General features: G+C 35.0%; 3 protein-coding genes across 6 annotated transcripts; 2 read left to right on the top strand and 1 right to left on the bottom strand.

Moving 5' to 3' along the window:
• Positions 1-1,522: 1,522 nt before the first annotated feature.
• Positions 1,523-12,753, top strand: LOC111410085 (kinesin-like protein KIN-7D, mitochondrial). 2 transcript variants are annotated; one of them, XM_023040267.1, is made up of 24 exons: positions 1,523-2,100; positions 2,243-2,340; positions 2,653-2,742; positions 3,004-3,056; positions 3,612-3,677; positions 3,827-3,880; positions 4,158-4,217; positions 4,801-4,879; positions 5,002-5,069; positions 6,460-6,516; positions 6,633-6,737; positions 6,969-7,073; positions 7,312-7,419; positions 7,508-7,639; positions 7,816-7,998; positions 8,345-8,566; positions 9,042-9,182; positions 9,997-10,116; positions 10,234-10,284; positions 10,438-10,485; positions 10,622-10,768; positions 11,019-11,741; positions 12,128-12,257; positions 12,359-12,753. In XM_023040267.1, exons 1-24 carry the CDS (start codon positions 1,763-1,765, stop codon positions 12,439-12,441), a joined length of 3,261 nt encoding a protein of 1,086 aa, XP_022896035.1. In that variant the 5' UTR covers positions 1,523-1,762; the 3' UTR covers positions 12,442-12,753. The 2 variants fall into 2 exon arrangements, with proteins under 2 accessions (XP_022896035.1, XP_022896034.1); XM_023040266.1 differs by having other exon boundaries at positions 1,524-2,100; positions 8,342-8,566.
• Positions 12,754-16,507: 3,754 nt separating this feature from the next.
• On the top strand, positions 16,508-16,996 carry LOC111411207. The gene has a single exon (XM_023041759.1). The coding sequence runs from the start codon at positions 16,508-16,510 to the stop codon at positions 16,994-16,996; it is 489 nt and encodes a 162-aa protein (XP_022897527.1).
• A 2,565-nt stretch (positions 16,997-19,561) lies between these two features.
• On the bottom strand, positions 19,562-22,804 carry LOC111410084 (probable cysteine protease RD19B). Of its 3 annotated transcripts, none has more exons than XM_023040263.1 (5): positions 22,260-22,803; positions 21,957-22,076; positions 20,904-21,150; positions 20,483-20,538; positions 19,562-19,925 (listed from the first exon to the last, which is right to left on the bottom strand). In XM_023040263.1, exons 1-5 carry the CDS (start codon positions 22,734-22,736, stop codon positions 19,707-19,709), a joined length of 1,119 nt encoding a protein of 372 aa, XP_022896031.1. In that variant the 5' UTR covers positions 22,737-22,803; the 3' UTR covers positions 19,562-19,706. The 3 variants fall into 3 exon arrangements, with proteins under 3 accessions (XP_022896031.1, XP_022896033.1, XP_022896030.1); XM_023040265.1 differs by lacking the exon at positions 19,562-19,925 and adding an exon at positions 22,165-22,176 and having other exon boundaries at positions 20,119-20,538; positions 22,404-22,804; XM_023040262.1 differs by lacking the exon at positions 19,562-19,925 and having other exon boundaries at positions 20,119-20,538; positions 22,260-22,802.
• Between the last annotated feature and the right edge of the window lie 224 nt (positions 22,805-23,028).

Genomic DNA, 23,028 nt, shown 5'->3' with positions numbered 1-23,028 from the left:
TAAGAGCTCAACTCTTAAGTATTTTATAAAAAAAATAATTAAATCATAGAAAATCAAGTTAGAGCGACCCATACCTCTACTAGCTTAATGAAGTTAGGTAGTTGAGAAATTTGTCTATCGAAAAGAAGAACTTGCATGTAACACAACGGACATCAACCACGATCAAATTCAACTGAAGCTTCGACATAGTCCATGTGGGGTTCGCTCTTATTGCATGAATGTATATTGTTCCGCAAGGACTCAAAGGGAGGTATTGAGTTTGAATCGCTGTAGACTAGAAAAGAAAATCAAATTGAAGCCTAACCTACAATGAATAGTACGTACACCTGCATGTGTACAAAATGTGTCACATTAGACTTGACTTGACAAAAACTTACATGATCGAGAAAGTCGCTCAACTTGAGTTTGAGTGTTTTAATGACATAAATTTCGAATTCTCAAGGATCTGCGGTTACCTAACAATGGGACCATTAACTCAAGTCTTGAAGATGTACAACTTGCATATTTTTAATTAAAGATATCCATCTTTGTCTTGCATGTGGAAACTCTCACATTGTTCAAGGACAAATTCCACAATTTTATTTGTTTTTTGTTTTTTGATATTCAGGTATCCCAACTTACACTAGACTAAATCTTGGACCCCCAAGACCCTTCGCTCTAGAACCTTGGAGGGGGTAAATCGCGGGTTACGCTTCAACTGGATCACAGGTTCCCCCCACCGCCTATATACTTTTGTGCATAAGAGATTCTCCTCCAAAGTGATTGCTCCATACCAAATAAATTTGACTGCAGGTTCCCACCAAGATTCGAACCTCCACCCTGCCGCTAGAAGTAAGATAATGTTGATTGATCCACCAATTGAACTGTGTCCCGGAGGGCCACAATTTTATTTGTTATCTCTACGTTTCAGTGATTCTTGTGTAAATTTATTTGTTTTCAATTTTAAATTCATGAAATTATTCAGAGATGAAGTCAATTGCATCTACGGTTCATTACAACCTATTTGTAATATCTACATTTTAACGATTCTTCTGTAAATTTGTTCGATTTCAATTTTAAGTTCAATGAATTTTTGAGAGACAAAATCAATCCGTAGATAATTTACATCTCTACATTTATGTAAAGTTGTTTATTTTCAATTTTAAATTCATAGAACTATTAAGAAACGAGGTTAAAAAATACATTAACGGTTTATTTACGTATACTACGATGTCAAAATATATTTAAGCAAAGTATTTATTATTTTTTTTTTAGTTTCCATGCAATAGAAAAGTATTTTTGAACACAAAAAAAAAAAAAAGAAAAAAAAAAGGGAAAGGAATGAATGAGACCTAAGAGCTGTCCAGCTAACTTCTTAAATTCCTCATTTTGTAAGTTTCTTTTCTTTTTATTTTATATTTTTCAGATAAAAAATATTTCCCACTACTTCAATCCAACGCATTTAAATTCAAAAAAATATAAAATACCAAATAAATCCTTACCAGTTCATCTCCTCTTCATTCATTACCCTCTCTCTCTCTCTCTCTCTCTCTCTCTCACACACACACACACACACAAAACATGCACTTGTGTGATTTTTTATTTTTTTAATTTTTTTTAGTGAATTTTCTTTGGAAATTGGGAATTTGGATTTCTGCTAAAATACCCATTTTTTGAAATCGAACAATGTACTTGGGTTTACAGATTTACAAAATCTGCCATTTGGAGACATACATTGATTTATAAGCATTGATAGAGTGATAAATTTTCGTATATTTGAGCAATGGCGGCCTCATCTTCGAGAGGGAGGAGCAGCTCGCCGTTCCACAACGGGAAGTCGTCGAGTTTGAACTCATCCATATCATCCACTTCGTCTCTGATGAACGGCAGCCGTGTCTTGCCGCGTTCGGATTCCTCCTCTGCGGCGACGTCTTACTACGGAGGTGGAGAATATGGGTCTAGATCTATGATTATGGCGGATGCGGGTTACTCTGGTGGATACAACAACTGTACGCCGGTCAGTTACCCGTTAATTGACGACCAGTTGATTGGGGAGCCGCTAGAGACTACTTCGAGGTCAGGGGAAAGCATTTCAGTGACTATTAGGTTCCGGCCTATGAGGTGAACTAATTAAATGTTAGATCTGTTTGTATTGATTTTTTAGATTTAGTCAGATTTTTATTTTGGAAATTCTGGGTATTGTTTTTGGGGTTCGAAGGCAATGTGAGGAATAATTGGAGTTCATTGATTTTCGTGGTGACAGTGAAAGGGAATATCAGAGAGGGGATGAGATTGCGTGGCATCCAGAAGGCGATAAAATTGTGAGGAATGATTATAATCCCATGACGGCCTACGCATTCGGTACACTTCTTTGTCCTTTCCTCGTCTCTCCCCCTCTGTCAGTAATTTTGTGCAAGAATGCAAGTAAATTCAAGCATTCAATTGACTTTTAGCTGGTATTAACAATTTAGTACTTTAGATATGGCTGTTGGGAGTTGCAATTTTGTGAAATCAATGGACTAGTTTTGATGGTTTAACAACAATATACGAGTTTATATTTTACTGTCTTTGTGGCAACACATTGTGATAAACAGTATTGGCTTTATATCTTTACAGTCTCATTGTTTCACCAGGACTTGCAACTTAAGTTTATTTGATTTTTTTCTGTGACAGATAGGGTCTTTGGACACGATACAATTACTGAGGAAGTTTACGAAGTGGCTGCACGACCTGTAGTGAAGGGTGCAATGGAAGGCATAAATGGCAAGTTCAACTATAAATTAGTTTTCAATTATTGTTTTTCCCAATAAACTTCTTAGGTTTCAGTTCAAAAATTTATCTCAATGTTCATTAAAAAAAAGGTACATCCCAGGTGTTACTTGTTGAGTTCTTAGATCGTAAGTGACTAGTGCACATGGGATTTGTAAATGTTTGGTTTGTTATAGAGATATTTGACATTGCAATTGAATGACTAGATGATTTCCTAATTTTTTGGGACTGACCTAGGTTGAGTTGATATTGCAGGAACTGTATTTGCTTATGGTGTTACAAGTAGTGGAAAAACACACACCATGCATGTGAGTTAATTCCTTTATTGTGAATCCTTATTCTATTTCCTTTGGAGATTGTTGTTTTAGAGACTTTAGAAACTCCTCTTTGTCTTTTATTTTCTCAAATTGGCAGTTGTTAATAGAGTTAAAACAGTAGACTGCATCCAATTCTTGTGCATATTGTATTATAGAGTATTGTGTTGGGGATTGACGGTACTAAATGAATGTTGGCATTGGCATCTTGTCAGATATGTATATTAGCATCCTGTTATGATTATAATTGATCTAGAGACTCCTACTGTTGGTGTATATTGGTTGAAGGTGTTATAACACCCAAAAATAAAGACTCAAAGTCCACTATTAATTTCTGTTGCAGGCTTGTGTAAAGAATTTTTTTGGGAGGAGCATGAGATACTTGTTATTAATTGCATTTAGATATTGCTCATGGTTGCTCTTTTATAACTTTATTAACACACTGCCTTTTTATTCTTCCTTCCTCTGTCAACTGAAATTATATTTCCTTATCTACAATGAATTAAAGTGCTGTTATGAATTTCTTGGCCTTTTGTCATGTCTTATTAGGGAGATCAATATTCTCCAGGCATTATACCTCTGGCTATAAAGGATGTCTTCAGCATTATTCAGGATGTAAGCCTGCTTGATAATTTTTTAATCTGTTGCATCTTTATCTGTCCACTGGACACCGTGCATGCTTGTGTACTAATTCTACTTAGTTATTTATATACCCTAAAAACAATAATTTCCCTGGTCAATTTATGGTTTTGATTTTCCTACAGACTCCTGGTCGTGAATTCTTGCTTCGTGTATCATATCTAGAAATCTACAATGAGGTTGGTATTAGATTATCTAATGGAAACTTTGCTGGCAATGGAATATTAACATATCTACTATGATATTATCTTATAAATTCATGCCATGTCATAGAAAAGCAGTTTTGTCTCATGTAAATAAATGGCTAGATTTTTTTTTTATAGTGCAGTGTTCATACTTTCTGCAAGCGCATTTCCTGAATTGTAGTATGGTACACTGAACTTTGTGGAGGTGCAGCATATACATATTTGCTTTAAAGTTCTTCTAAGGTTTATTTGACCATATCTCTAATTTCAGGTGATTAATGACTTGCTGGACTCAACCGGTCAAAGTTTGCGCGTTAGAGAAGATGCACAGGTTTTTCTTTCTCTTCTTCTTCCTCTCTCTCTCTCTCTCTCTTTTTTTGCTCGGGTCATACCAAGATGTCTTGTTATTTTTTTTTATAAATTTTTCTTCTGCTTAACAATGTGTCTTCCCATGACTACAAATTCTGATGACTGATCTTGCTGCATCCTGTACTTCTTCTGGATCTTCCATGCCTTGAATGGTATCTAAATCATATAAACAAGGGAAAGTTATTAAATCAACTCTTGAGCATTTTTATACTATTTGGCATTAATACTTCTCTAATTACTGGAGCAGTTTGATCTGCATATTATTTATATTCTCGTCCTCTAACTATCAAACATGTTGTTCCTCACATTTCTTGGATTGATTCTTATTTAATAGTTGAAGGTGTTGTATGTTCTCAAACTCCAAATTTTTTATCTTGTTTTCCATTTTAATGCATTTTCAATAGTTCAATTGAAATTTCTCTGATAGTTAAAGCCTTTTGATAATAATAGCCATTACAACTTAGTTTTCATTTCTAGGGTATTTGGTGCCCAACATAACTAATTTTCCTGTTCACTGATTTATTTAACCGTTCAATGGTGCACAGGGTACTTATGTTGAGGGCATAAAAGAAGAAGTCGTTCTGTCCCCTGGGCATGCACTTTCATTCATTGCTGCAGGAGAAGGTATTTATCATATAATTTTATTACTTTCCTTTATTTGCCTAGTTGTATATATGTATATATTTATTGGTTGAGTAGTTGATTAAATTACTTTTTTTAACTTTAATATTCTAATATGATGGCAGAGCACCGGCATGTTGGTTCAAATAATTTTAACTTATTCAGCAGTCGCAGTCATACTATATTCACATTGGTATGTATGTTGCACTTGGATCAATACTTTGCTGAGCTGTACATTATGGTTTTATCTTTTTTGTATTCAACTTTTATCCATGTTTTTTTCTGTCGCTTCTAGTTATTTTTCATGAATATTTATAAAAATCTTCTTGTAAAATTAAATGTAGTTTGAACTGCTCACCCTCCTTTTAGACAGCATTTGGTGCCCTATATTAGACTAGTTAAAATTTTAGTGCAAAATTAGAATAAATAGTAGTAGATAAATGATAATATGGCGGACCAAGGTAGATAATATTCTTTGATCTTTTAGTAAAAGAACTACCATTTATACTAGTTATCTTATCCGGTTCCTAAAATCATTTTCGTTCTTTGCTTATTCAGCTGATAGTGCAAATGACATTTTTTTTATCCATCTAAATCCACTATAATACAACCTGTACTACTATTCACTCTAATTTTATACTAAATTTTTTATACAAAATAATACAGTGCACCAAATGCAACCTTAGTGTTTGTTAATTTGAAACTTATATGCTCTCTTGTGAGTTTGGGTTCAAAAGGGCATTAATGGTCAAATTCTACCAGTATCCTTGCTTATAGAAGTAAATACCTGTACAAAATTAGATATAAAGTTTAGTAACTTAGGGACTGTTTAGCATAAGTTTTGAAAAACCAAATACTGTTTATGAGACTTAGATGTTGCTTTTGACCCTATTTGGCTAATTTTCTGGAAGTGTTTTTTATTTTTATTTTATTTTATTTTATTTTTTCTCCCTCTCCAATCACCGAGAAGAACTTTTGAAGGAAGATGATCCGACGCGGCTTCTTCAGAGAGTTCTTCTAAAAAAGTGGTAGCAGAAGCTATCTCAAACAGGCCTTTAATGGATGTTTAATTTTTTTAGAAAATATAAGTATAAAAAATTATTGAAACCAAAATGTAGTTAAATTAGAAAACGTCTTAGAAACTAAGAAAACACTATATCGCATGGACAAACTGGGCAGTGATTGAATTCAACTATACACACCACTCATGGTACAGTGCTCCTATTCTGTTAGTTTTGAAAATAGAATGAACACAGATGAATCATTAAATGAACTTGACAGGATCTGTAAGCAAACAGCTTTCAGCTAACCTTATGCGGCACCAAACCCTTTGGAAATATTTAATTTTCTTTATAATAACTGGACTTTCCAAGTTTTTGCTACAATAAATTCTTCATGCATGTATCTATGTTTCTGAACTATATTCTTGATCTACCTCCACTTTGCTTGTGGAGCAAAAAGCACTTGTACTTCTCTTTTCTTTCTTTGTTTCTCTTTCATTTTTCTACTTCCTGCTCTTTAAGTTTTGGTTTCATCAGTGTGTCCAGTCACTAATGTAATTTGTTTGTTCATTTTGGTTGCAGATGATTGAAAGTAGTGCACCTGGAGATGATTATGATGGAGTGATATACTCTCAATTGGTATGCACATTCAAATTTATTTAGAGTTAGAATATTTATATTCTTTAGTTAATCAGAAATGAAATTCTTGCTTTTCTATAATAAAACCTCATCTGTTGTTTGCCACTTTGGTTTAGAACTTAATTGATTTAGCGGGTTCAGAAAGCTCAAAAACTGAAACAACAGGTTTAAGGAGAAAGGAAGGGTCATACATCAATAAAAGTCTTCTTACACTTGGAACAGTGAGTATATAGATTTCTCTGTTGTTATTTGAACATTATCCTTGCCGTTCTTTTATAGCTTCTCTCTCTCCTTTTCAATGTAGTATCATGTTTTTTTTCTCTCTCACTCTATCTTGAATTAGTATGGGGTTGGATTTGAGATTTTCTTTTCTATGTTACAATTTTAATTAACCCTTCTACTTTTCCTTTTTTGTTTTCCTCTAATGTTTTGACAATGTCAACAATGTGAAGGTAATTGGAAAGTTGAGTGAAGGGAAGGCATCACATGTTCCTTATCGGGATTCAAAGCTCACCCGCCTCCTACAATCTTCACTAAGTGGGCACGGCCTTGTTTCAGTAAGCCTGATAAACATTTAACCATGCATCATATGCTTTTCAAATCATACGATGTGTATAGGTTAATTCGTTTCTTTTCGACAAAAGTCTATATTGAAGTGCTTATTCTCTCACTTATTCATTCTTTTTGTGCATTGTTTTTATTGTTCTTTAACTGGTTGGAAACATTGAAGAATAGAAATTATTTCATTACCACATAATTTGTCTCTTACACGTTCTTTAATTCTTTTCTCCCTAGCTCATATGTACGGTTACACCAGCATCCAGTAATATGGAGGAAACTCATAATACATTAAAATTTGCAAGCAGGGCAAAGCGTGTTGAAATTTATGCATCACGCAATAAGGTGTGCTGAGCATAGCTTGCAGTTACAAGTTCACAGTATAATTCATATTACAAAATCTGATGATGTTAATTTTTTTATCACGTTTTAGATTATTGATGAAAAATCCTTGATCAAGAAGTATCAAAGGGAAATATCTTCTCTCAAACTAGAACTTGATCAACTAAAGAAAGGGATGCTTGGTGGTGTTAGTCATGAAGAAATTTTGAGCTTAAGACAACAGGTACGTTTGACTAATGCGTACTTTCTTTTATTTTTAAATGGCTGCAAAGCTGTGCTCTAGGAGATAGAGAAACTGTGAAAATAAACTATAGTTTATATCCTGTTGATGTTTGACTTACTTTCATGCAATTTTGTTGTTAATCTGACTTCACTTTGCAATCTGTGTTTGTTATACAGTTGGAAGAAGGACAAGTGAGAATGCAATCTAGATTAGAGGAGGAAGAAGAAGCTAAGGCTGCTCTAATGTGCAGAATCCAGAGGCTGACAAAGTTGATTCTCGTTTCTTCAAAAAATACTATCCCAGGAATTCTGAGCGATGTGCCCTCTCACCACAGGAGTCATTCTGCTTCTGAGGATAATGTAGGTGGCTTACTCTGATTTTTTTCTTTAGCAGGCACATTTTGGGGTTTATTCATTCTTCTTGTACAGTAAAATCAATGGCATTGGTTAGAAATTCCACAATGTTCTATCTTCATGGAAGTAAATATGTGGATTCTGATCTTTGTTTTTCCCCTCACGATGAAACTCTACTTCTAACAATTTTTGAATAATATCTTGTAGACCTTTGTTGAGGTTCTACCTGATTATGTGTCCTAATGCACACTAATTACATCATTTTTCATACGCTTTCTTACACAGTCTAGAAGAATACCAATTGTTTATTGTTCATTTTACTATTTGTTTGTTTTCCTTTGTCTATCAGAAGTTGGATGTTCTATGTGATGGTTCTTTGCTCCATGATGGCGAGAATCAGAAAGACTCCTCATCTTCTGCTTTTTCTATCCCATTAGATGTTAATGATTTTAAACACCGAAGATCTTCTAGCAAGTGGAATGATGATAGATCACAAGCCAGCAGTGTGCTAACTGAAACAACCCAAGCGGGTGAACTTATTATTGGTTCTTCCTCTGCGTTAAAACTGCCTATAGTATGTTCCGAATCCTTTGTTTCTCAAATTTGAAATACTCTATGCAAGGAAGTCTTCATCTTGAGTTTAAGAGTTATTATCTACAACTGAGATGTGCTGAAGCGTTTAAAATATTGATTCAATAATGTTGGAAATTTATATGATCTTCTCTAAACTTTAAAATTTGTTACAAAGTACATACAATTCTATAGTGTATTTTGTGCACATCTTTATGTTTGTACACATGGTAACAGTTGAATCTATTACGAGTACAGATATCACATCTCTTTGCAGGATCTTTTTAACCATGTTGGTCTAATTGTGTTGCTTATATGCATGCATGGTCTTAGGCAACCATGTTTTCACATTTCAAGCTGACTGCTTGAAGTATGCACATTGCACAGCTTCGACATGTTTTCTTTAGCCCCCAGTGTTTTGGTTTTGGAACTGTTGCTTATTAGGGGCACTTGCTATGTACTTTTGCTATTGTTCATAGGATGGAATGACAATGTCAGACCAAATGGATCTCCTTAATGAGCAAGTTAAGATGCTTGCTGGAGATATTGCATTGGGCACCAGTACCCTGAAGCGTCTGGTTGAGCAATCTATGAATGATCCCGAGAGTTCGAAAACTCAGGTGTGGCTAATTTCTTCTGTTCAAAACTATATAATTAATGTAATATACCTGATTAAGTTATCACAATATTTTTCATAAAATTTATGCTATCCTGCATTGCAACATTATGCCCCTGTTTGAGCCTCATTTTGCAATAGTCATTTTTTTGGAGAATGTGTGGTTAAAAAGGAAGGAAAATTTTTCGGTGTAAAATTATTTTATGGGAGAATGTGTGGTTGAAAATGAGTTTAGAAAACCAGAGTCTGAAAAAATGGGGGGCCAAACATAGGGTACATCTCCTCCTGGTGTTTTGGTCTCTTGCTGAATGCTGCGCCGCAATGTGATAGGAGCTGCCCCACGCTTTGGCACCAATGCATTTGCATTTGCTGATCTTGTATTGTCCTTTTGCTGTTGTATTAGACATCTAGGCCATGTAAAGTACGTTCTATTCTTCTAGCGAAGGATATGCCCACAAATTTTATTCTTCCCCACCACTGTGTTGTACATTAAACTTTTATATTGCCATTCCATATACTATTCCTTTTTTTAACAATTTATAAACTTTTCTTTTACAATTCCAATTTTATCTTTCTGAATTTTGTTTGGAAAAATTACGTTGATCCTAAAAACTTAAATTAAGGAGTAAATTTGAAGCTATCAGTTATGCAATTGTCATACATAATAGTTGACTTCCAAACAGAGATGATTCGGCATTGATGGAATATGATTTAGAACCCATTTTAAAGTAGTGGAATATCAAGAATTTGAATGTTGTGTTCATCAAAATAATAGGGCATGTTTAAACTCAGACATCTACCCGTGTTTTAATGCACAGATTCAGAACTTAGAGTGTGAGATCGAGGAAAAGAAAAAACAAATGGGAGTTTTAGAACAGCGTATTGTTGCGAATGGTGAAGCTTCAGTTGCTAATGCATCATATGTTGAGATGCAGCAGGTTAACCAATTCATTCACTCGCCAATGAATTACATGCTGCTATTTTATGAATTCGTTATTGACTAGTGGTAAGACCTTTCTGTTAAACTTCTTTTTTATTTTTTTATTTTGCAACAGACGGTCATGAAATTGATGACCCAGAGTAGTGAGAAGGGTTTTGAGCTAGAGGTTTCTTCTCCTTCTTGGCCTTTTCTATTATGATTTATCTGCTGAAAAGATATGTTATGCGATTTGCTTATCCTCCCCCAAATTCCTCCCTACCAAATGAATAAAGACATTTATAATAGGATATTGTTAAGCATTTTGAATGTACAAATGCAGATTATAACTGCGGACAATCGTATACTCCAGGAACAACTGCAGAACAAGGTAAAGAATAATGTTTAATCTTCAACTTTTATGCAAGATATTTCCTTGAGAAGTTCTTTTCTGTACTTCTATATTTCTTTCTTTCTTTCTTTTGCTCTTGTTAGTTATATGGTGATTGTTTTGTCATTATTATCAGTGTGCTGAAAACAAGGAATTGCTAGAGAAAATTATTTGTCTGGAACAGCAAATAGCTTCGGCCTCTTGCGACAAACCTTTATCCTCTTCCAGACAGAGTGTATCTGATGAACATGCTGATGAATTGAGAAAGAAAATGCAATCTCAGGTAAAATTCTGTGACCTGTTAACTATGAGATCTGTGGCTGTAATTTAATAGGTATAAGAAAGCATATGATATCTCATAATCTAATCTGGAAGCAGTAAATGTTTTTGCTCACGGTTTTTTACTAATTATTTCTAAATAGACTGGCAATTTAATGTTCCAGAATAATATGGTAGTTGCACAAAAAATAGATTAGAGCATTTTTGTGCTTTTGGTATATCAATTTGACTAATGATGTTTCTGAACTGAGCAGGAAATTGAGAATGAGAAACTGAAGCTAGAACATGTTCAGATTTTAGAGGAGAATAGTGGATTGCGCGTACAAAATCAAAAACTGTCTGAGGAAGCCTCTTATGCTAAAGAACTAGCCTCTGCTGCTGCTGTTGAACTGAAGAATTTAGCTGGTGAAGTTACCAAGCTATCATTACATAATGCGAAACTTGAAAAAGAATTACAAGTTGCCCGTGAGATTATGAACTCTAAAAATGGTGGTAATCGCAAATACAATGATGGCCAAAGGCCTTCTCGCAGAGGTCGGATCAATGGTAGAGCAAGTGATGTTTCTGGAGTGCTCCGTGATGACTTTGACTCTTGGAACCTTGATCCTGATGATTTAAAAATGGAATTGCAAGTAAGGAAACAACGAGAAATTGCTCTTGAGGCTACCTTGGCTGAGAAGGAAATTTTGGAAGAAGAGTACAGGAAAAAGGTTGATGAGGCCAAGAAGAGGGAGATGGCTCTGGAAAATGATTTAGCAAACATGTGGGTTCTCGTTGCTCAGCTAAAGAAAGATGGGAGTGTTAATCCAGAATCAAAGATTAATGGGAGGCAAAATGATGTCAGGGATCGTATAAAGGATCTAAAATCGGATGATACTGACCTTAAGGACCCAGTTCTCAAGGGTAGGCAAGCTCAAGATCATACAACCCAAATTTCCAACATTTCCAAAGAAGAATCTCTTGTTGTCCGCTTGAAGGTAATTGATATTTGCATCTGCCGTTGTTTGTTTTCTTTTCATTCTAATTTTCTTTGTTATTTCTTGAACTAATCTTGCCATTTTATTTTATTTCATTTTATTATTATTTTTTTAATGACTACTGACTAGTGTCCATTTTATTTCATTTTATTATTATTTTTTTAATGACTACATCAAGCCCAAGGATTTAATAGTCTCCTTAGCATCTTCTGATTATCGTTTATTTTTGTTTTCTTCTTCTTTATAATTTGAATTTGTAGCCCCTTAAAGATAACAAACATAAAAAAAACTGGACTATAAAAATTCCAGTATACAATCTATTTGTGTTTGTCTATCTTCCTATAAAACTACAGTATAATATTGTTGTGCCTTTTGTATTGATTCAGGCTAGGATTCAAGAGATGAAGGAGAAAGAACTTGGATACACTGGGAATGGAGATGCAAATTCGCACGTCTGTAAAGTATGTTTTGAATCGCCTGCAGCTGCAATGCTTATTCCTTGTCGCCATTTTTGCTGTAAGTTATCTTCGCGATCATGAGCCTTTTTTTTTTTTTTTTTTTTTTTCAATGCTTTTCTCAATAAAGCAATAATAAAATTTGTTACTCCTCCTTTGCAGTGTGTAAACCTTGTTCCCTTGCATGTTCTGAATGTCCAATCTGCCGAACAAATATTGCAGATAGGATTTTTGCCTTCACTTGACCACGCCCTCTAGAAAAAGGTGAAGAAAATTCTCCGACTCTTACCACTGATCGAGTAGTAATGGATTTAGTCAATATTATGAGACTAAATTTATCATTCTTCTTCTGCTTGGTATTTTCCTCAGGTGCCATTTCATTAGTTAAATTATATGTAACTCGTTAAATGGTATATCATTGTTTTCTCCCTGAGAAACGCAGCCTGAATGTGTGTTTATGTGTGTAGAACATGATAAATTTGAAGTTCGTGGTTTTCTTCGAGCTTGTAATGTACAGAACAGCACATATCTTGAATGTAATCCCCACTTTGCATAAATCATTGTTTATACTTCTATCTCAACTCTCTTTAATAGACAAAAAGTAAAAATAAAAAGACGAATTTTCCTGTAATATTGATAATCTTGTCTAGTACGGAATGCATATGCAGTTTGAGGCTAACTTCAAAATACAAAATAATTGAGAATAAAGGGTACAATTTACTTAAAATAATTTTTAGATTGAACCAAATAAAATTAGTTTGCAAGTATAATTCAATTTTCTGAAATAAAATTGCTACGATGAATAATGGACTGTGCATGTAAAACAGTCCACTATTTGGGCTAACCAATGAATAATGGTGGGGAAAATTTCATAAGTAAGAGATTAATTATGGCACATTTTAAAAGTAAGCAAACAAGTTTCAAATTTCAAAAATCATATATTTATTAAAAATTATTTATAATATAATTAATTAATTTAGTAATTAAATATATTTAAGTCACATATTTATATAATTTGGTCACAAATTAAAGATTTAACTCGTCGCTTATTATTTTTTAGTCAGAAATTAGAAATTTTATGTCACAATTTATTTTACGATCACAGTTCAAAAATTTTATAAGTCACAATTTGTTCATATATCACAAATTGAAAAATTTATAAGTCACGATTTATTTATTGGTCACAGATCATAAATATTACAAGTCACGACTTATTATTATAATCACAAATTATTGGTCACATATTAACAATTTTTTACGTCACACATTATTTTTCGGTCACAATTTATTTTTTTTATTGGTCACATATTATTTATTGATTACAGATCAACCAATTTAATAGTCACAGTCAACCAAATAATTTGTGGCCACCACCAACACTTATGATTCATAGTCACAATTTTCAGGTCACGTATCCAATTGTGAGTCACAAATAAACCAAACCGTCACGACCATCACCATGACCACCAAAATCGCTACGATCAATTGTGACTCCCAAATTGTAAGTTATAACTCGGAGCACAATCACAATTTTTAGGTCACAAGTCCAATTATTTGTCACAACATCAACCAAACCGCCATGACCACCACAACCATCACACCATCGCCACACACACCCCCCTACAGCAACACCGCCACACCACTACCACACCACTGCCAAAGTGGAGCCACCACAATAAAGTCATCGCCGTCGCTAGAGCCACGACAATGCACCATCCCACCCACATCACATACCACAGCCAACACGAACAAAACCACCATCACCCCATTGCCACTAACAAAATCCAACAAACTCGCCATCGAGAATCCACCACTACCAACACCAACAAAACAACCGTCATCCCCAAATCCAACAAATCGCCGCCATAGCCACCCAAGCACCACCAACAAATCAGATTCTCAAAATCGCCATCACCAGAACGAAAAGGCCGCTGGATGTGTGCAGTCATGTTGGCGCTGTCATGCGTGGCGCTCACCCTTTGGTGGTTTGTGTGTGGATCGCCTTCATCGGTGGTGGTTGGTTGCAGCTCATTGAAGGAGAATATGAGAGATGGGGAAGCGGCTCAGTGAAGGAGAAGCCAAGAGGCGACATCATGTCGGCGCTCGCCATCTATGGTTTGTGTATGGATTGCCTTTGATGGTGGTGGTTGGCGAAGCTCAGTGAAGCAGAAGACGAGAGGCGGTGTAGCAACTCATGGAAGGAGAAGCGAGATAGGGGAGAGAGAATTAGGGTTTGGGTTGAAATTGTGTGGTAAATGAGGTAATTAAAAATATCAACCTCTGATTTTTGAAAGGTTAAACTACCTATCTTATTTTAGAATTGTGATTTTTAAAGTGAGGAATTGTGTCATTTCCACATAATGGTGCCTCATTGGGCCTATTAGCCTTGTCAATAGAAAACTCGGGCCCATATGAAGTCGCTTCTTTTACTTGAGAACGAGTTATCCACAGGAGCACGCTTTTAGTTCAAATTGAAACTGTGGTGTCCTATCTTGTTTCTGAAGAATCATCTCAAATTTATCCTCCTTTGTGCTGTTATTGAAGATCTATGGACAATGATCATTGTTTAAGAAATTACAAGTATCTAAACACAAAGATTGAAGCCTGAACCAGCAGCATATCGCCTTGAAGTGTGTCTAAGTAATTATAAAAGGACAATGTTACACGTAAGGAATCTTTTACATATTATTCACAACAGGAATGGGAACCACGGGCTAGCATTTTTAAATTCACGTGGGTCCCGCCATATATTGTAAGGGGGACACCACTCCATGATGTCCAAATGGAATTTTCCATTATAAAATTAGTTTCTTGCTAATTAATTATATCAAAGGTTGCTGTGGTGTGTTTGGTACTTGTCTGAATTATTTGGTAAGATGCCGAACAATATTAAAGAGAAAATTTTTAAATTTTCTGCAGCATACCAAACTGAACACTGTTTTAGTAGTTTGGGTTGATGTTCTAATCCTGGCATCAAGAAAGCAGCCTTACACCTATTTCCTTGGAGTGAAGGAAAACACCACAGCACCAAATTATGCTGCAACTGCAAGGGATCTTTCCTTTTACAAATAAAAGTAAAAAAGTAATAGAGAAAAGAAAGAAAAAGTAAAGGAAAAAAGGGTTAAAAAAGTGTACTTTTTGTTGAAATTTTTGGTCTCTGCATGGGGCCCAATACGAGAAATACCCACGCTCCGATAATGCAATTCTTCGTATTGTCGATTATCAATATTAAGGATAATGCTATCTAGTATTGATACCAAGTATCACTTTAAGTGACAATTGTATAATAATAAATGATAGATCAATTAAATGTAATATCACGTAACTCATTTAATCAAATCAAGAGTGATGGCTAAAATTGATTTTTCTAACACTACTAGTAATAAATAATATTATTCCAATATTTAATTTGAATGTGAGGCCATTGCAATGTTTTATAATAAATTAAATACATTTCAATTGTTGTTTGTATGCAGTGCTTACCAATAATATTACTCAAATCATGTCACTTCACAGACAACATTACTCTAGCATGCATTTTTAAAATTGTATCTCCCAAAAAAATCTTTAAGTAATTATTAAAGAGAATAAATTAAATTATAATTAATTGTAAAAGAATCACCTTTTTCTTAAAAGACATTAGATACATCGACACATAAAATGATAGATAGCTCAAAAAATGGTAAAAGGTGTATGCGACGCTCAAATTTAGAAGTAGAGGAGGTTAATGGTCTATTTGGCATGCCTTTTACTTCCTTTAGAAGAAGTTTTGAAGAATGCTATCTTAGATCTTGATTGGTTTGAATTAAAATCTAATTTTAATTTAAGTCAAAGTGAAACAATCAATATTCATCACATTTTTCATGAGTCCTACAACTTATTAACTATACATTTCAAAATTTTTCATCACAATCTACTAAAAAATCTAATTTTAATCCTCATCAAACATTCTCTTAATTTTCTTTTAGAGACTAATTTTTAAAAGATTTCTTATTTCGAAAATATTTTTAGAGAAAATTACATCAGATTAGCTTTTCTCTAAAAGTTTTTTAATTAAAAGAGGAACATTTTTAAAATTAGTCAAACAAATTGAATTTCAAAAGTTTCTTTTCACTTTTCAAAAATCAAGCGGCCTAATAATATTTTTAAAGCGTGTAGATTGTCTCTTGTTTTCCCTTAGCTAAGAGTCCTTTCAACGCATATAAATAGCGAAGCAACAAAACGCTAAACACAAATCACAATTCCAGAAATCACTGAGAAAAAAATCAGAACGCAGAAATGTATAAAATCTGGCGAAAAGCCACCTCAATAATGACGAAGAACGGCGTATCTGGTCTAGAAACTATTGATTCAATCGACGACTTGTCCTCGTGGGAATTCGTTAGCCCATCTCAATCCGACGATGAAGAAGAACTGTACTCCTTCGACGACGTCGCTTACTCCGCCGTGGAGTCCGAACAAGAAGGGCCGACGCTTGACCCTCACCCTCCGTCACATGATGACACCATCTTCATGGAATCTCTCTCAGTCTCACCACCTCCATTGACTCTACACGTTGATTTTACTCATCAGGTGTATCATGATGATAGTGAATATGATGATGAAAATGAAGGATCGGGATTGGATGATGAATTGGTGCCATTGAAACTGAAGAACAGGTTCGGGAAGCAGAGGATAAGGAAGATAGGGAAGAGGGGCGGGACAAGGATCAACAAATCAAAGAAGGTGTCTTATTACTATAATAGGCCTGGCTGTGTGTATGGCAAGCATGGACTTGGTGTGCAGCTCTGCTTTATCTAGTAAGGGTATAAAGGTCAAATTTGTGAAAAGTTCGTGTAAATTTGGTCTTGGAATTCTGTATGTATTTTGACTATTGTTCATGAATGCTGTCTTTGGTGTTTATATTTTATCCCTTTTCGAGCCTAATTTTTAAGAATGGATTTAGTTAAAAATGATTTTTATTGAAAACGAATTTTGAAGAATGAGCTTCAAACAGCGACTTAAGGCATTTTTAATCTTAAAATATTGACTTTTTAAATTGTTTGGATAGTTGATTTAGTTCGATATGAAGTTTAGGAATTGTTGGGATGTGAAAAATTGGATATGTTGCTATAAAATTTGTCAATTAAACCCACATTTGTTCGTCAAATGCTTACAAATTGGTTATAAAGGAATGAAACCTACACATTTCATGGGAGATGGAGGAGTAGTTTGGTTTCGTAAATAATAAATTGAGGCACACAGTAGAATAGGGACTCATTATAATTACCAGTGTTCTAAAAAGCATAATATGTGGCGATATGTAGAGGTCAGACTATGGGTTAGACGAGATATATGCGTTAAAAAGAAAATGTGTTTTCTTATTTTAATATTATTTTAATTTTTAATCAATCAAAAAATCATTTAATAATTAAAAATAATACCTGCCAAACATCTTTTATAAATTTTTTTCAAAGTTTTCAATAAAAAGATAAATTTCAAATGTAAATACTAGATAGTAAATAAATAGAAATTGTAGGGATTTTCTTTTGTTCAAGACTTCAACTAACGAAGTGAAAAAATCAACATTTAAGTTTTAACTTAAAAAAAAGAAAGAAAAAGGAGGCACACATTATCGGTTAACGTTCAACGCTAAATAAGGCTCCAAGTGACTTGGCATTTTCGCCACGCAACGCCCCTAGACATGTTTTTAGAACACTAATAATTACATTAGGAAAACCTAATTCAAGGGTCCAACGTCACATAGAAAAGCAAGTGAAAGGCTATCAACATAATAGTAATTTATGAAACAGCCTTGTGCTTAATTCTCTAACTACATAGTCAGTATATATAGCCATAACATCATTTATTATCGTGTGTTCATAAAAATTTGCTTTCTACCTCCCAACATGTCTCAAGTCCCGAATCTCATTCTTCCCCCAATACCTAAGTTTGTCATTTTGACCAAATAACTGTCTTTTCCCATGTAGCTAATATGCACTAAGGTCAACTTTTTTCTCCTTCTCAACACTAGAATCCTCAAATCCCTCAACCCACGGTTTGAACCATGCAATTTCATTGGAGATTCGACAGTTCGTTGAGAATCTAACGTGTATATTGAAAACGAAGTATTTGATAATGTTTATAACGATATAATTATACGATAATTTCAAAATATGAAAACACATAGGCAACATTTGTAATAATATATTGATTTTTTCATTAATATTATGTTGCTAGAAAAAAAATTTAAAACTTAATTTTTGACACACAATGAATAATGTCTAGCTTGTAGCTACTCCATGAGTCACATGATCATCTCAGAATTTAAAGAGATGTTGACCACTAACAACCGCCAAAACACATTCTCAACAAAAAACTTCCATACCAAAAAGCATATTTTCCAACTAATCGAGGTATGCACACACGACAGATGATACACGTACATGATGGGATTTCACATAACCCCACCAAATCAAATACAATGGGTGGGTGGGATTTTTTTGATAATATTTTAATTAGATAGGGTCCACTCCATGTGTCTAATCTGAAAAAATCTGTGAGCCTTATTTAGTGATGGCAACAGGGCAGGTTCGGGGCAGGGCACTCCCACCCTGCTCCGCTTGGCCAAAACCCCGCACCCCAACCCCCCTTAGATGGGGCAGGGCAGGGCGGGGACGGGGCAACTTTTTGCCCCATTTGTTGTTCCGTTTAATTTTTTTTATTTTTTTTTTATATTTTGAAAGTTTTAAATTATGCTATTATTAGAAAATAAAATACAAATTCAAAATGAATTTTTAACGGGTAAATTGTTTATAAATAAAATTATTTTTAATTTTTTAATTATATATTTTTTTTCATGGGGCGGGTTCGGGCCGAGACGAGACAAGGTAAATTGCCATCCCTAGCCTTATTCTGTACATATAGCGTAAATGATGTACACACCCCTTCTTCAACAAATTACTTTATTTCCAATCCAAACACTGACAATGACATCGGAGTATGGTTGACCTTTCACACCACCTTCAACTCGACAATTTACTTGAATGTTTCAACAACTTTCAACCAGGGACGAATTCAGAATTGAATCCAAGACCGGACTATAAAATTTCAAATCGGACTGCTACGTGGAAAAAAAAATTTACACATAAAAAATTGATTTTTTACCAAAAAAAATAAAAATAACCTTTAAAAAAAATTTGTTGGGCCTGGGGCCTGCCCCCCCCCCCCCCCCCCCATACGTCCCTGCTTTCAACGTCAACAAGATCAAGTGTGTACAAGCAGGGATACTATGATAGTTGGATAAATGATTTTTGCTCCCATTCTTTTGTTTATGCTACTTAACCATGGACTTCATTCGTTGTTAGAAATAAAAAGATGAAGGGCTAAACATTTAGTGAACAATCTTCTAATAAATCGGTGTTTTGTCTTAAATAGAAGGAAGAAAGTTTGTAGTTATGGAATCAGTTACACTTTTACGTACAGAATTGAGTTAAGGTGAGTCAATATGAAGGTAATACTAATTCATATCCTACTGTGAGGTACTTGCAGCTGCAACGGTTGAAACCATTGAGTCGACTCCACAGATATTTCGGCCACGACAAATTTTGTAGTATCCCTTCTCTCCCCACTTCTCACCCCACGAGTTCTTTATGATCCAGAATGGTTTTTCTTTCATTCGAATTGGAGCATAGCCAGCCGAACCATAACCTACCAACAAGACACCGTGATCCAAATGCTTAGAGCATATGTATGGACACGATGCCCGGGGCCCCCCCCCCCCCCCCCACCCAAATACGTCCCTGCTTTCAACGTCAACAAGATCAAGTGTGTACAAGCAGGGATACTATGATAGTTGGATAAATGATTTTTGCTCCCATTCTTTTGTTTATGCTACTTAACCATGGACTTCATTCGTTGTTAGAAATAAAAAGATGAAGGGCTAAACATTTAGTGAACAATCTTCTAATAAATCGGTGTTTTGTCTTAAATAGAAGGAAGAAAGTTTGTAGTTATGGAATCAGTTACACTTTTACGTACAGAATTGAGTTAAGGTGAGTCAATATGAAGGTAATACTAATTCATATCCTACTGTGAGGTACTTGCAGCTGCAACGGTTGAAACCATTGAGTCGACTCCACAGATATTTCGGCCACGACAAATTTTGTAGTATCCCTTCTCTCCCCACTTCTCACCCCACGAGTTCTTTATGATCCAGAATGGTTTTTCTTTCATTCGAATTGGAGCATAGCCAGCCGAACCATAACCTACCAACAAGACACCGTGATCCAAATGCTTAGAGCATATGTATGGACACGATACTCCTCCAATGTATGTCTGCATGAAAACCGCATTGATAGCCACTGCATTCAAGAAAGATAATAAGTTTGCTGTTAGAAATCCTATCACATGATACTACAAATAGAATAAACAACTGACATTTGTGAAAAATTCATTATGCATAGCATAGAGAACCTTTTATGAGTTTACGCATGCATGTCCTTTTTTTCACTTTGGAATGATGTGTTTAAGATAATTCAAGATACATGCAATTAACATAGGAGAAGAGTGATGGATTTAATTAAATCAATACATAAATGACGGTCATTTTCAAGATATATACAATTTTCATACACATAAAATAAAGCCCACATCAACAGAAAGTTGAAATAGCCATTTGAAAATTATGTAATCCAGAAACAAGATATATAGTGTAAGGCAGAGATACCTGCAAGAGGACCATTCTTGACCAGATTTGCAGCGATTTGATCTTCATCAAGGGAAACCACACTAAAGTTAGCTACCTTGGCAGCAACCTTGTTCTTGTCAAACTTGCAGGCTCCATGATCTGAGCCACTGTAAGGATATTCTTCTTCTGGCATGAGTCCACCGGCTTTGAGCGTGTATTCAAAAGCACTATTCATGAGTCCACCATTACAGCCAGAGTCGCACGAACCTTTTTCTTCTGGATCACACTGCAGATAGAAAACTCAAATTGAAGGCACTAAAAGATACCATTGAGAGATTGTGCCAACTGTGTTCTCAATATCATATCACCTTGTGAACTGCTAAAACACAGTAGACAATTGACATACAGTAATAGTATAACCTTAAGAATTTGTTCACTTCGGTTACTTTTAACCATGTCAAACCTCGCCTAATTGCAGTAAAAACGTGGAATTTTAGCATCAATTTTTTATTTTTAGGAAAAATACCGAAAATACCATGGTTGTGACATTCAATTCTTTCCGGAAGTTGCAAATAGAATAAGTAGAATTTTCCAGTAAATCCCTACAGACGAATGTTTTTGCATATTGAACAGTAATGGACAATTACAGAAAGCAAACATGTAAAATAAGGCCATATAATTCAACAATGGAAATCCAGAAGGAGAGTGACTTCTCTAAGAATTATAGAGTTTTGAGCCCTTTCCATAACTGACCCTTTTACTCTTTGTTACTCTTCACAACTAATAGAGCCACCCAAACTTAAAAAATAAATATTGCACCACCCCTAACTACAAACCACAGTTAACTAATAAGTAAACAAATTGATATCTAGATCTCTGTTATGCTGTCTTTAATATCATAACCATAAAGAATCTTCACCAAATTCAAAGTTACTTGTATGACCAATCCAACAAAATCTTCAGCCCCAGTTCAATAATATAGTACGGCTAGAAGTAAAATAAAGCTCACACAAATCAGAAAATCACAACTAACTTCAATCAAAACATGAAAGGTAAATGAATAAAACAAATGAAGTACTGAATAAATATTACCTCATGGTCACAATCCACAAGTTGTTGCTCGCTGAGACTCACAAGCTTCCCTGTTGCCAGAAAGTTGGCACCTTCCAGTGCCCCCGTAGTGCTGAAAGACCAGCATGATCCGCAAGACCCCTAGTATCCATTCATTCAACAATCACCAATAAGATTCATAACCAAATTAAGAACAATTCAAGTCAACACCTCAAAAATCCTAATTTACGTAAAGATAATCAACTAATTAAGCACAAAAATGAGAATTCAAAGCCTTGATATTCTTTTAGTAAAACGTTATACTAAATCCAGATATGAACTTACCTGATTCTTAACAGGCGTGACGGCACCATGATCTCTCCAGTCAAATTCAGAAGGTAAATCATTCGTAGGAAGGATTGGAGCCTTGTTGGCATCGATAGGGAGACGAAGACGGCGGTTGAGGCCGAGGAATTGGCGTCGGAACTCGCCAGGAGTGAGATCGGAGAACTGAGTGACGCCGTGGACGGCGGAAGGATCAAGCTTCTGGTGGCGCCTGGCCCGGCGCTGATTAGCCTTGAAAATCGATAACCTATAATCATGCTCCTCCTCTGTACCATAAGACTTCCCAAACCTCCTCTTAAACATCATAAAATGGTAATCGGCGTTCAAAGAGTTCTCGTTATTATCGCCGCTCCGATCAACGACTTGACGGATCAAAGGATCGTCGCTTCCGACAACATCAGCTCCGGTGAAAGACGACCAAAACGAAGTCGTAAGAATGAGAAAAGAGAGAAGGGGAAAAGCAAAACTAGAAGCCATAGTGTATTGAAATTTTTCTGAAGGTATGTGAGCGAGTCATGGAGTGTTGGGCGTTAAAGACTCAAAAAAGAGCATAATCTACAAGTCGCGGTTGCTTGGAAAGGAAGGTTAATAATCCAATGAGAGTGCGACGCGTGGCTAAAGTTATTCTACATAAAAGGGCTCTTCTTCTTTTCTTTTTCCCCCTAATTTTCTATTTCAAAAATGAATAATTTACTTTTTTGTTGCAATTTTTTTCTTATTTTTTACATAAATATCTATCACTCGTCAATGTGGCATTCTTGTTCATTGC

Source organism: Olea europaea, chromosome 15 (assembly GCF_002742605.1).
Source record: "Olea europaea var. sylvestris chromosome 15, O_europaea_v1, whole genome shotgun sequence".
NCBI classification, from domain to species: Eukaryota; Viridiplantae; Streptophyta; class Magnoliopsida; order Lamiales; family Oleaceae; genus Olea; species Olea europaea.
Note: the sequence above shows the minus strand (reverse complement) of the source record. Positions and strands in the feature narration are given on the sequence as shown.